Source organism: Scleropages formosus, chromosome 7 (genome assembly GCF_900964775.1).
Source record: "Scleropages formosus chromosome 7, fSclFor1.1, whole genome shotgun sequence".
NCBI classification, from domain to species: domain Eukaryota; kingdom Metazoa; phylum Chordata; class Actinopteri; order Osteoglossiformes; family Osteoglossidae; genus Scleropages; species Scleropages formosus.
Window position 1 is genome coordinate 2,028,600 of NC_041812.1, and position 14,356 is coordinate 2,042,955.

At 41.9% G+C, this 14,356-nt stretch overlaps 1 protein-coding gene across 7 annotated transcripts in view; it reads right to left on the reverse strand.

The window, feature by feature from the left end:
* The window catches only part of l3mbtl4 (L3MBTL histone methyl-lysine binding protein 4), a 66,028-nt gene that overhangs the window by 43,830 nt on the left and 7,842 nt on the right, over positions 1-14,356 (reverse strand). For 6 of the 7 annotated variants that reach the window (XM_018741749.2, XM_018741745.2, XM_018741746.1 and 3 more), the window contains 10 exons: positions 13,406-13,492; positions 13,207-13,276; positions 13,011-13,096; positions 12,135-12,239; positions 11,839-11,974; positions 10,520-10,608; positions 9,989-10,140; positions 5,560-5,636; positions 546-631; positions 23-133 (listed from right to left, as the gene is read on the reverse strand). In XM_018741749.2, the coding sequence (XP_018597265.1) occupies positions 23-133; positions 546-631; positions 5,560-5,636; positions 9,989-10,140; positions 10,520-10,608; positions 11,839-11,974; positions 12,135-12,239; positions 13,011-13,096; positions 13,207-13,276; positions 13,406-13,480 (987 nt within the window). In that variant the 5' untranslated portion in view covers positions 13,481-13,492. The remainder of the gene's footprint in view (positions 1-22; positions 134-545; positions 632-5,559; positions 5,637-9,988; positions 10,141-10,519; positions 10,609-11,838; positions 11,975-12,134; positions 12,240-13,010; positions 13,097-13,206; positions 13,277-13,405; positions 13,493-14,356) is intronic. The other variant, XM_018741750.2, reaches the window with a different exon arrangement.

A 14,356-nucleotide genomic window follows, 5' to 3' on the forward strand; every position in this document is an offset into this window, starting at 1 on the left:
CATCCTCCACTGTTTCTCTCACCTTCACCCTGTAGTCCTCCACGTCCACAATGGTAGCCACTCGTATGAGCATGGGGTTCCTCCTGTCCACCGCCTCCAGCTTCATGTTCACCTGGAACCTGTGTGGAGCTCTCTGGAGGTAAATTTTGACAACACCCTATTAATGCACTGGTTCTCTGATTGCCCACAATCCTGCAGTAAACCACAACAAACCTTACATTACCCACATACACTCACTTTGACAAATACATGAAATGCTTTTTCGTTGTGATCCAACAGTCCTATGGTCATCTAAAGTACATCGGGGATGATAATCGACATACAAAATATACAGTACCACTCCTTGTGAAAACAAACCGGTTTCTAGCGAGCAAACTCAAACTTTTGACTGGTACTGTATCCCCAAACGGACTCCCATCTTCTGACTACTGACTACCGCCAGTAAAGGATCAAAGTGCTACATTATATGACAGAGTACAGGAGATGTTAACACTTAAATGCTGCTTTTCGCATATCCAGTCCTCCTTGACACACACTGTCCTCACCAAGCAAAAACCTTGACTTGGGACTGCAGAGGTGCCAGTGTCTTCCAAATAGTCCTCCCAAAGGAAATGCTCTGGGCTGGGATGTCCTGCAACATAACATCGGAACAGTCAAGTGTTTTTCATAGAATTTCCTGCCTCCTTCCTTCAGAAAAACAATCATTTCAGTTTACAGCAAATCGTAAAGCATGCAGCTGAATTTCTCCAGTGTCACGAAAGAAATAACTCTAGCATTGCCTATTTTAACCAGTATCAAAAGCTATATTTCTCATATAAAAATCCAACCTTTGAAAAGTGTTGTGCACAAGTGTATGAAGCACTAGTACGGAAAATGAACATGACAAAGCCTTTCAGACAACCTAACGCCTTCCACTGTAACAAATCCATCCCACTGAAGATCACCCTGAGAAAAAGACTACAATCGGAAGCTAAAAATTCCAAATTGATTTAATTTCACATGCGCATTGCTTTCTATCCTTAATCTGTAGTTTTTTATTCACAAATCGTGAATCACATATTGTGAAAGCACAGTAAGATTAATTTCTGGTCCATGGCAACAGTAAAGCAATATAATACCGAAATGAGTACACTTGGTCCTTGTGACATGAACTTCACGTTGAGTTCCAAACTGTTAAAGATGCTAAATTTTTCAACAAATTATTTTTTCCATTTGTGTTTACTTGTTGGATTATTCAACTCACTTCCACAGTGTTTACAGCTTGTGTCTGGTGTTACTGAGTGTCAGTGGTCAATTAGTAAACAATGAGCATAAAAAAAAAAAGTGTACAGACACTGTGCTGGTGTTTATATTTTACATGACACCTGTACCTCTGGTTATGAACATATGAATTACCAATTTTACGTTTATTCCCTTAGCAGACGCTTTTGTCCAAAGCGACTTACAACGGATACTATGTAGTGTTACTAGCCCACACACCTTATTCACCAAGGTGACTACATTGCTAGATACACTACTTACAAGGGGTTACTCATCCATGCATCAGTGAAACACACTCGCACACTATGGGGGAACCTGAACAGCATGTTTTCGGACTGTGGGAGGAAACCGGAGCACCCGGAGGAAACCCACGGAGACACGGGGAGAACATGCAAACTCCACACAGACTGAGCAGGGATCAAACCCACATTCTCTCGCAACACCCAGACACTGAGAGACAGCAGCGCTACTTGCTGTGCCACCGTGCCACCGATTTTCCAAGATGAAAACATTTCCCAGTTTGTTTTTTTTTTTTTTTTAAATACTGAAGTTTCTTCATCATTCTACTTTCTAAAACTGCTCTTTTGCAGAGGAAAGAAGTGGTCTGCGTTTCCACTTTCTGCCATTAGTATTATGCAATCCATGCATCACATCCTTGCTTTTAAAGATTACGATTTAGAAATTAGACTTACAAAAAATGAGTTACGAACAGACATCCAGTCCTGATTGTGATTTTAGGTACAAGTGTACATATTTTCGCTGCATGTTTTTTATTAATGATAGCTACTGTATATAGTGATCCTACATAGGGAAATATGGAATAAAGTCTTACCAGTGGATTTTTAATTATTAAAAATAATTTTAAAAAACTATTATCAGTGTTATCTGATGTTTTTATAGAATCTAGGTAATATGTAAATCAAGGGGTCTTTAATTAACTGTCATGTAGTGGTTCAATTTATGAAATGAGATACCAGGACGCTTCTCAACCTTTGAACGTTGAGGACGCAGTGCACATGCTTGAATAATAAGCAGTTTTGCATTCACACCACCACTTCTACTACAGTAAACCTTTAGAAGATAGCTGCTTTGTAAAGCTGCGATGCGTCGGAATCTCAGAGTGCAGTGTAGCTGAATAATTTTGCAGTTGTGTACCGTATAATGTGGGTAACGGCTGGTAACGGCAAAGTGCAGTGAGGGCTGCGAACACGTACAGTATCTAACAACGGACTAAACTGGGAGATGCAAGTACTGCGGGAACTGCTTTAATATACCAGCTGTTTTAGTTTAGAGGCTTTTATGTACTCCCTGACATAAGCATGAGGCATCACAGAACCTGCATTTTGCTGAGATGCTATACTATTTTGAAACAACTTGTGTCAGTGGATGATGCAATATTGAAAATGGTAAGATCATTATAAGCTACAAACCATATCCATATATTTCCCACCAGAGCGGATGTCTGGAAAAGATGAATGAGGCGTTCAGCAGAATTGTGTACATGTGTTCCATTTAGTTTCAAAATTTAAATAAATTTTACTGTCCCTTCCAACAGCAACATGTAAAAGGAGTAAAATAATAATAAGCGTTTCTTTAAATTTAAGAAATGTATACACGTATTCAAATCTTGGGCAAGAAACATATTAAAATACAGAAATGGGATAAGAAATACGATGAATACAAAAATTTTGCTGATATTGTAAAGAACAACCAGCGACAACTGTCTTCCTCTATCTCACAAGCTTGACAAAGAACTAATCTGCACAAAAAATTAAACGAATGAGCAAATACACTTACAGTAATATGGAAGGAATGTGTGACACAGACAGGAAAGCTGATGGTTTAAATAATTAAAAATATTCAATCTTAAAATGACCATTTCCTGAGGAACACCAAACCTTTTGAACAGAAACAGTATTCGGTATTCACACGGCAGGGAATATTGAAGGAATGGAAACTGTTTTCCACTTGCGCGTAAATCAATAACAGCAAGGTTACTGTGGAGTCCGAAGTTCATTATTATTATAGTCATCAGTGTGAAGGTTTCATTGTTCCCTCCGTCATACAGCAAACTGTACAGCACAGGAAACTCATTTTCATCCAGACAGATGGCAGTACTGCACTACCGCAGTATGTGCTTCTGCAAAAGACGGTAAAATAATCCTTGTGTATAAATAAAATACAGTGTATATCTGTATGTATATCAACAAAATAGCTTTACCGGATGTCTTTAGGACAGGTATTGCATCACTAAAAGGGCATTTCTACACTGCTGTATACTTAACTTAAAAATGTGCATATTGTTAACACTTCATCTCCACGGTGGTATTTCTATCGTGAAGTTTTAGCTATATTCATGTTTCAGGGAATATGTAAATGAATGTTACGTAAGTTTTAGAAATGCACAAACATTTCTGTGTCAGGCACCGAAGCAAATCAGTGCATCCGTCAGGTTGTGTCCCTTTAATGAGGGTTTTGTGGATGCTGTCAGACGGGAGCCTGACAAACAGAAACTAATTTGCATCCCAAATCGAGAGACAGACAAAATACTGAGCATTCCATGTCCGCAAAATGTGGACAAACTAAAATGATAATTAGAAATACTCAAGTGTTTTCTGCACTAATTCCTTACATAGCGAGTTTCTTACATTTCACGTGAAACAGGGTATATTACATCATTACACAAATGTACAAATCCCAGTCGACCACTTAGGGTTTGGCTCTTGGTTGCGACTTTAGTGAAAGGTCTCATCTACTTTTGACACTTCAGCCAGTGCAGGAACCCTGAGAATGACACCAAAGTGCCAGTGCAGGCGACTTTGATTTCCCACAGCATTATGTGTTCTGTCTCCTTATCGCAAATTACCAAATGTAACGACATGATTCCTGAATTAATTTCCTAGCTGGAACGTCCTTTCCGATGACAGGCCAGCACACTTTGGGACACGGCTCCAAAAACGCTCGAGCTGACCGGCCCGCGGCACTGTGCAGAGCAGCGTGCCAAGAGGTCACGGGCCTTCAGCATCCTGTCCTGGTTTCCCGTAACTCTGGAGTCTCATAATGAATCGGGCTGAACCATTTTAACATGATTAACATTACACGACTCGGGCTCAATCGCTGTCGTGGCTCTACGGGGTGAGCAAATATTTCAATATAGGTTATCATGCATGAATCAGCGCTGGAGTAAGATTCAAACTGCACAGCACGGAGGGATGGTAAAACTGTGTTAAACTCGGTTGTGACACTCTGAATGCAGGAGACTTGAGCCCTGTGCTACAGTGAATACATTTTAGACTGGGACTAAATTACACCCAACTGCGTTCAACGGGCCTAATGACGGAGGCCAAAATGTCATCATTTCTGTTGTGCCATCATCCAGGGCTCCGTCTGAAATGGATACCGATGAGTCGGTTACATCCATGGATAAAACCTGACCCACTAAATGCAGTAAACAAAAACAGGAGTCAGTCCCAGAAGCCCCTAAACACATATTTAACCTGTGCCATGCATCACCCTTTCAGACTAAAGCAGAGCGCACATCAAACACCACAATATGAGCAGAGCTTCTGGGAAGGGGGATCATTTATATCCATGAAAAACAAAGCGAAACAATCATTTGCTCTCGTGTATCCCTTCTCTTTTAGAACATAATAGAGGGCTGTTTTAATGATGCGTAAACCTTTAATGTTTTAGCTGTGCAGCAAGTAATTTTGTTGTGCTTTTAGGAAACTGGGCACAGTTGCCTGCGGAGACATCCAAATGTTTCACAGAATTTTATGTGATACTATAAGTTGAGATCCAATGCAATTATTACCACATAACTGTATAAATAATTTTATTTAACAGCAATAGGTTGCTGGTATAAAGACGCTGGCAAGAACAAAGTGTGAAGCTGTCTTTTTTTTTTTTTTTTTTTTTTTTTTAAATCTCACAACATTGTAAATTCTAAACAGGTAAGAAAAATGACACCTTGAGAATTCAAAGAAATTTGGAGTTCTTCTGGCTGTTTCAGCCTAAAATGTTGCTGTCTACTACTGTAAAACCATGAATGGAGTGCGACTGCAGTTATTGTTAGTAATAGCAGACCGCAGTCAGCAGACTTCCAGAAGACCGGCACTTTCACGTAACTGTGACATTTACTCTATAATACCTCAAACAGGGCAGAGGTTAGATGCTAGTCAGTTCAGGAAAGAACAAGAAAAAGAAGCAGTGACACACAACCCAGGTGCTGGGGGAAGGGGAGTGAAATGGGCCTGGAGCACAGGGGTAGCAGTAAATGCGGTAAAATCGGGTACTCACCCTGAGGTGCTGTGAGGGGTTTGCCGTGCTCCTGGCACCAGCCCACCGGGTGGATGTGTGGACTGCTGGCGTCACACCTGAAGCAAAACAGTGGTGAAGCACTTCATGGATGGAACCACCTTTCTTTAAGGTGCAAAAGCTGTATAGCACATTGTTGAAACCAAGGACACTCCTTACAGAGTTCAAAATGCTGTATTGGCTTAGTGTCATAACTTGTTTTTTTAAACATTGTGTGTATTTTGAAGGCATCACGCCCTTTCTTCAACCACGAGATAATGCTATATGAATATAAATAATTTAATGCATGTCACCAATGATAAGTGAAACAGATTTCTCTAAGTATAAGGATGAAGAAGTATACCGCAGTCAACTGACGTTGCAGAAACCTGCCACAGATGAAGGCAGAGAAGTAATAGGAGAGTGTGGCACCTTTAGGTATTGAGATTTCTTAACACCTCCCTCCCCAACACTGCAGCTACTGGCCCTTCGGAAAATGCTGCTCGATGATGCAGTCCTTCGGAGAAGGAATCATCGGATGCCACCACTGCCTTTGCCCAAGGGGCAACTAGGCCAATATGACAGAGCTGACAGCGTGGGATGGTGCGCTGAGCTGGGGGAATAGCTCTCGCTGCACTTGGAGTCATTTGGAGCACTCCAGCAGTGGCTGTGAGTGGCAGGGATGTTGCCTTGACTAGCAGTACGGTGGAAAGGAAGGAGAACAGGAAGACACTGCTCATACGTGACAAAGTATTTTTCTTATTTACCCTCTTATTTACCCAATTATGTACATTTTCATTATTTTATCCTATTACACACATTCCATTCTTTTTAGCATCTCATTATTTTACTTGGAGGCGCGGTGGCGCAGCAGGCTTGGCCGGGTCCCACTCCCTTGGGGTGCCTTGTGACGGACTGGTGTCCCGTCCTGGGTGTGTCCCGTCCTGGGTGTGTCCCCTCCCCCCCTCCAGCCTTGCGCCCTGTGTTACCGGGTTAGGCTCCGGCTTGCTACGACCCCCCTTGGGACAAGCGGCTTCGGCCACTGTGTGTGTGTGTGTGTGTGTGCGCGTGTCTGTTATTTTACTTTATTACACATACCGCTGTCAATTACACTGTTGCAGAAAACTCAAAACTTGGGGACACAGTGTCTGGAATGTACAAAGTAAAGGACAAAATTTCCGTAAAATGTCGCCGAGTCTCCAAAGAGCCAAGAGCTGTGTGACAAAGACCGATTTCGAACACACGGATGAGCCATCGTTGCCATTTATCAGCCAGTGAAACTGCCAAGAATACATATGTGACTTTTTATTTCTGCTGTTGGTTCTTACTACTAGTTAAATGGGACAAGAAGTCTTGTCTACTCCTCAAACCAGGATATGAGCACAGCAGCAATGCAGTATATTCATAATTTTCCTCCAGCTCCCAATTTTCGTTTTATTTACTTAAACTAATATTAAGGCAAAACACTAGTTTCTCATACAAGGACAGAATGAAGAGTTCATGTGTTACTGCAATACGACTCTTTAACACACATATATACATTACTTTATTGTAATACCATACATGACAACTTTTACTCAAATTTCTTATCCGACAGTAATCCCGCTAGCGGTCGAGGATGTGGTGGAGATCATGATCATGGAACTGGTGCAATTTTACCATAACAATGTCAGCCAGACACATGACTATAGAGTACAGTCACATTGTCACATTCCACTGTATGAACCAGTATACAGTACGTTACATGATATTAAAAACATACACGCAATTTCATGAATATACACAAAATTGCACGTATGTTTTTCCATTGATCGGTGGCGCGGTGGGTTGGACGGGGTCCTGCTCTCCAGTGGGTCTGGGGTTCGAGTCCCGCTTGGGGTGCCTTGCGACGGACTGGCGTCCCGTCCCGGGTGTGTCCCCTCCCCCTCCGGCCTTAGGCCCTGTGTTGCCGGGTAGGCTCCGGTTCCCCGCGACCCCGTATGGGACAAGCGGTTCAGAAAAAAATGTGAAATGTCAGCCAAATACCATAAAAAATAGGTTCCATTGAGAAAACTTATAACAATATCGGTAAAAACACAGACTGCCAACTTTCAGTCACGAAGAAGCCAAGCCGATCAAAAAGAGTGCAAACGTCCCTTTGTCTGGAGCTGACACTCAGATGCTTAATGGCATTTTGACGCGAGAACTATTTTTAAGTGAACGCTGTTCAGAGCTCCACGGTAACGTTAGGTCACAGAGCACAATGCTGGAGAAGTGGGCAGGCAGAGAACAGATCTCCTGCCCCACCTGCTTGCGATGCCACCATGTATCGTCAGCCCTGGTCACGTATAGCAAACATGTTCCTCCTGTAATGTATCAATTTTGGCCCAGTCCAAACGCTGTCAGTGAATCGGTGCAGCTAAACACAAGGCGGGATGATCCTGTTGTTTTGTAGGACTCTGATGCGTTCAAAACGGCGATGTGGAGGAGGAGGAGGTCAGCTCAGACACGTCATGTTTACAGCATCCCTGTGACAGACGGTAACGCTGCAGATGTATCACACAGATAGCTGTGCGCTCTGTTGATTCCAGATGTAATGTTTCAGACCAACGCAATGAGAGACAAACAAATCTGTCTCAAGCGCTTTGGCTGTTTGTTTCCAAACAACACTGTAAAGACTTCTGTCAAAGGATACGGACACTCAAGTATCTTCACCTGTCCACACCTGACTGCATTCCAGCATGAAAGGCACTTATCGCAGAAACTCTTCTAAACCCCAACAAGCTCATATACGTAGATAACGGTTTCTTATAAACAAATGAATATAAAATGTACTTTGCTAAGCACAGCAACAGAGATACAAACCATGACTATGGATGAAAAGACCATGAATGGAAGTGCAAAGGGGAGCATACACTTGGGATCACAGAGGTCATTTATAAACTCCAAGAGCCATCAAACAAGTTAATGAGCTGGATCAGCACCGAGAACAAAGGGCTCGAACAGCTTTAAAGCATAATTATCCAAAGACTGCATTATTATTCTCCGATGCAAGCAGTAGTGTGAGGTGTTTCCCTTAGAGGAACGCACTTGACGGGTTGTCGTGAGGTGCGATGTCTTTACTGAGCAAATGGCAGCGAACACCCAGAAGGCCGCTTGGCGCTTTAAAGGAGGAATGCACATGGAAGTGAAAAAGGTTTCTTCACACCTGTTTCTTTTGTTGGTACTCTTAACAGGAGAAGCATTATGAAGTTTGATTCACTTTATTAATCACTTAAGAGGCACACGGACACCCCTCTACTTACGAAAATGTGACTCTCGTAAATCCAGATTTACATAAAAAAATCCTGGCATACACATTATTACGGATAGCGCTTATGTAAAACATCTGAAATATGTTAAGCACAAGTCGGCGTAACCAGACAAGGCAGGAAACGGCATCTTCCCAGTTCCCGCACGTATTGAGCCGTGAACACACTTCCTCTCGTTAGCGTAGTGCTTTTTTCCCCATATTTTTTTACCCTTTTTATTATTCAGAATGCCTGGTGGTAAACGTGCGCTTGAAGGAAAACAAGAAGTGTCTTGCAAGTGCCCAGCAATCGATTTGGAGATGGAACTGAAAATAAGGAAGTATGAAGGTGGACAAAGATTATCGTCTATAGCACGGGAACCAGGTTTAACCGTATCAACTGCGAATGCGATAGTGAAGGATGCTGCATGTATAAAGGAGCATGTGATGAGGTTGAATGGCGGGGGGGGAATCTGACATACGTAACTTTTGACATACGTAAAGGGTTGCGGAACGGTCTATTTGCGCAAGTCGAGGGGTATCTGTATATATTCGTCCATGAATTTGTAAATAGTGTAAAATAAAAATCTCATCTAATATGGCAAATTCTTCAAATGATGTCAGACTTTGATTACTGGGACCCTTAATCGCAGAATTTCTCATTAAAGGTTCCCGCCTTATGAGCCACAGATTAGACTTAATGTTAGGAGTAAAAAAACATAGACTTCTGCAGCTTTCTGTTTTTCTAACTCGCCTTTTTCAGACGTAAATCCATCTATCAATAAAAAAGATCGTATTTCAGTAATCGACACTTTGAGATCAGAGGAAAACCGGGCAAGGTGTTAAGAGGCATAAATAAATACTTCACATAAAAAGACGTGCTTTGTCATTCGTAGAATTGCCTTCATCTGTTTTCCACTTTTTGCTCTGATGAAGTACAATTTAACTGTGTCTACAGGGTACACAGCAAACAACAACTGAATGATGCACCTGCTCAAAATGAAGAAGTAATCATATGTGTGAAGCAGACCAACACCCCCCACTGAGTGGGAAAAGGAACAAAGCAGGACCAGACATGTCAAAAGCATAATGATAAAATGTGAACAGTGATTATTAAGAACAGTGTGGCGGCGTTCACAAAGAGCAGCACAACAAGTGTCTTACCAGTAGTCATATGTGTCATCCCAGTTGTCAAAGTGAACCAAGAAGCGATTGTCAATGACGTCCGCCACGGATGCCACACACACCAGGCAGGGGTTCTTCCTGTCCACAGCCTCCAGCTTCATACCCACTTGAAAGCTGGAGATGGTCTCAATCTGCTGACAGATGCACACAGTGAGATGGATGCAAACAGCTGCAGGGGGGTCTGTGTGCTGCACAATTACCCACTTTTCACACTTGTGTCAAACCTGCACCTGTTTTTTCCTCAATGCAATAAAAGGCAAAAAAACCAGACATGGAACCATAAACGTCTTATTTTGTCCATTTGTAGTGATATTTACAGATATTTCAAGTTTTATTTTCATATAATTGCGTATATTTTTTATTGCTTTCGGAAACAACGGATGCAAAGCCTTGATGAATCTGGCTCGGAATACCCACTTTCACTGTGCAAGGGAATTAATTTTTCCTTATCCGAAAAAGAGCTGCAGGTGAGCCAAAAATACCCTTTACATGAATGAACACATAACTTACATTCTGGGTTTTGAATACAGTCTTCGGTGCAACCTGAACGTCGCAGTCCTTTTGGTACCTTTCCCAGCAGAATTCTTCTTCTTTATAACCTTAAATTAAACAGCACAAAGACAGCGTGTGTACTGTACAACGGTAAGTACACAGTGGGTCCCTGACAAACAATCTTTTGAGATACAAATTTCTTGCCCGTATGAACTTTTCTGAAAAGTGTTTAGTACTTTTTTTATGCGGCGCTGACATACAGCAATCGCAAATTGTGACGACTGCATTGTGTTTTTAAAGAGTGAAGAAGCAAATAAAACAACTGACATATCTATGAGGAAATTAGGAAAAATGTGAAACGAATATTTGTCCTGTGGATAATATCTGTAAACATTGACTGGAATTTCAGTGCAATACTGTCAATAAGAAATGCCTTCCTAAATTAATGAAGAAATTAAAAAAATAAGTAAAATTAAAATTAATGAAAAGTATGTCCTTTTAGCTCTTTCTGTTGTTACCTGTTTCTATTTCTTAATTTCTTTGGATTAACACAAAGCCTTTGTAAACACCGTGTCATCACTACAGACTCAGAATCAGTCAGTTTTTTTTTTTTTTTTTTTTTTAAACCCTTTTTCAACAGATTTCTTCATCTCTTTGGAGTCTTTGTGATCTTTCACATCTTGGATGTTAACCAGAGAAATTAAATATTACGTGAAATATTTCTCAAAAAAAATTTCATGAATACACATATTCACAGTACTGATTTTGTACTACACACACAAGCACATGTAAACCATGGAAACCACAGACAGTATTAAATTTACTCATTTAGCAGATGCTTTTCTCCAAATCGAGGTACGACTCAGAGAAAAGAAAAGTGCCTTTCGCCACGAGACAGACACAGATACGCACGCGCGATTCTCCAAGCACAGTCGCTTACTCCAATATGACTGTTTCTGATGGTGTACATTACCCAAGTGCCTACTCACAGAATTGACGGAGAGCCTCTTGCCCACCGTGTTACATTAAACTTAAAAACACTGAGTGACAAACTGACTCTCAGCCCCAATTAAGTTCAAAAGTAGAGGACCAACTGTATTCAAGAATTCTAAGATACTGGACTTCTGCTGCTGTGAATAGTTTATTTCAGGTTCTAATCCCAGGCTGCGACATATTGTTGTACAAACAGGTAAATAAACCTTAGAAACCAGGTAGACTTATAGTAAGCAATTGATACTACATCAGACAAAGGCCACTATTAGGGATTTAAAAAATCTAAATATAAATAATATGATGAGCAGGGTAATGCTGAGAGTCACATTTAGAAGAGCACTTACCTTTCGGTGGATGAAGTCTGCGTCCAGTCATTTCGCACCAGCCAGCGGGCCTTATGTCTGGGCTGTCTGCGTTCACCCAGAAGTCGTAGCACTCCGGGTACCCGTCAAAGTGGAGCCGCAGCCGATAGCCAATAACCTTTTAGATGAGTTCAGCAAGTTGTGAGAGGGCAATATTTTTTGGCCACTTTTCAAATCATAGCATGTGGAAAATTCAAAAAGGCCAGGCTGAACACAGGCTGAATGCTGCCTGGGGCTTCTTGGAAAGCCTGGATGAAACCCAGTGGCCAGCATCTCACCTCTGCCACAGACAGCACGCAGAACATGGAAGGGTGATGGGGGTCGATGCCTTCTAGACGCATCCCCACTTTGAAGCCATTTCGGTTTTCGGGAAAGGACTGTTGCTACAGGATGGGGAGAGGAGGGGAAGAGAAAAAAAAAAAAACACTTAAACAAACAAATCGAAAAAACAACCACAGACAAGAAGACCAATTACAAAACTCAATATTACTGTGTTTTTGTGTTGGCATTTTGTAACCGGTAGCATTACTCTGAAGTGATTCTGCAGCTTGGTTACTATAGAAACGGCTGTTTTTGCTTCAGAGCGAACAGATGTCTCATCAAATCCTGTCTTAGGGAAAAAATAAATAAATAAATAAAACTCATCAGCACGCTGCATGTTTGAGAGGATTTAGTGTGGCATGAATCACTGGTAATAGGTCTGAGAAACACAGGAGCAGTCGGCTCCTATCCTGGAGGGTACTGCACACACGCTGGCCGCTAAAGAGTGCTTCCTTTGACACTTTGCAAATGTGTAGGTCGGGGACTAATCTCTCCATTCACTGTAAAGAAAGCAATTCCATTGCACAGCTCCTGATAAACAACTATTGCTCCCGCCTAACATTCATTACTCCTTATGACCGAGGCTCTCCTGCCGCAAGTGAAATCCTATGGTTACACTGGGCAGAAGGATGAATTGATGTGAATTTTTGGGGATTTAGAACATCTTTGTGGCCTTAAAAATACACACTTTGCAAAACAATACAAGCTGACTCACACAGGCGGCAACATCCTGTTTTGTGAAGCAGATGACAAAGCTACACTCCAAAAAGATAGGAGGGCATATCACGGCTTTTCATTTCAGGAGTTTCAAACCCACATCCTCCTTCGTGTACCTCTGTGAAGAGCCTCGCCGGAGTAGCGGTCACCCTCTCCTCCTCAAGGTACTGATCCCATGACCACATCTTCTTCTTGTTGGTTGCTGCTCCAGGTTGAGGTGGGGGAGGGGGAAGAAGTCAGTACTTTGCTTTAAAGATGCTGCTGACTAAACCTTGTGCGTCCAACTCGCTTGCAGCATCCGGGGCTAGACACCTGAAAGGACCTCACCGCTGGAACCCGACACCTTGCTCTTCATCCTGGCCTCGTCCTCTCTGTGGCGCTCCTGTAAGACACCAGCGAGATACCAGCGGTGGACTGAGTGAGATAGCGGTGGCGGACCCTTGTTGCCATGCCACTAAGAAAGGCTTCACGGGACCGGGCCGGTGGCCCCGTTGGGGACAGAGACACATACTCGTAGACAGTATTCATCCAACGTGCCTTTGGGATTCTGACAAAGCCGCCTTCTCCTCCTCTCTTCTACCTGCATCTCCAGCAGTACCTACAACCAACAGACACTTCAGATGAGTGCTCGCTAACAAGTCAAAATTCAGTCGGCCACTTAGAGGAATAGAACCTCTTAGAACTTTTACAACTTTTCTGTGTGTTTATAATTAAGTTACTAGAAAAATCTGTAATGATGCAGTATTTATTCTGACGCAAACAACTGTTTCCGGGTGCTGAAGTACCTAACGGAGAAGTTCAATTAAAGTAAATAAAACCAAACTATCAGTCCTGTAGCATCCTGGAATGTACATTTTGACAGGATATGTACAGTATATATTGCTCAACCCAATCTAAAGATTTACTATTACATGTTTATGTAGCACTAATAAAAGGAAACTTTATGTCCGGTCTTATTTTCGATATTGTTATTAAATGTGATGCACGTGGGCTATACAACATGTTGCCAAAAGAAAAAGGAGAAAAAACTAAAAACTAAATACTCATTGTATATTGTACATGGGTAAACCTCAACCTTCCACAATATCTGAACGGTCAGGTTTTCAGAATCTTTTCTTTTACTTTTTCCACACTAGAAACCATCCTGTCTATAAGCAAAACTTAAGCCTTTCATAAATGCAACGGACGCGACTACTGATGTCAGTACTGCAGGATTCTCAGAGCTTTAACAACAAAGTCAAATACGGTAAAACCATCTCTCTGTGATTTAGTTGCCCAGTTTGCAAAACCAGCCTTTGTTGCCAGATTAAATTAACTGTGTACTAACAAACCAACCGACCCTTTATAAGCTCTGTAAAGCATGAGGCCTTCTGCTACTTCCTTCCACTGGTCTTATACACAAACACCTTTCTGCCAGTGAATACGGCAAATTTGTGTGACAGCTGTATTTTTAGATGCCATT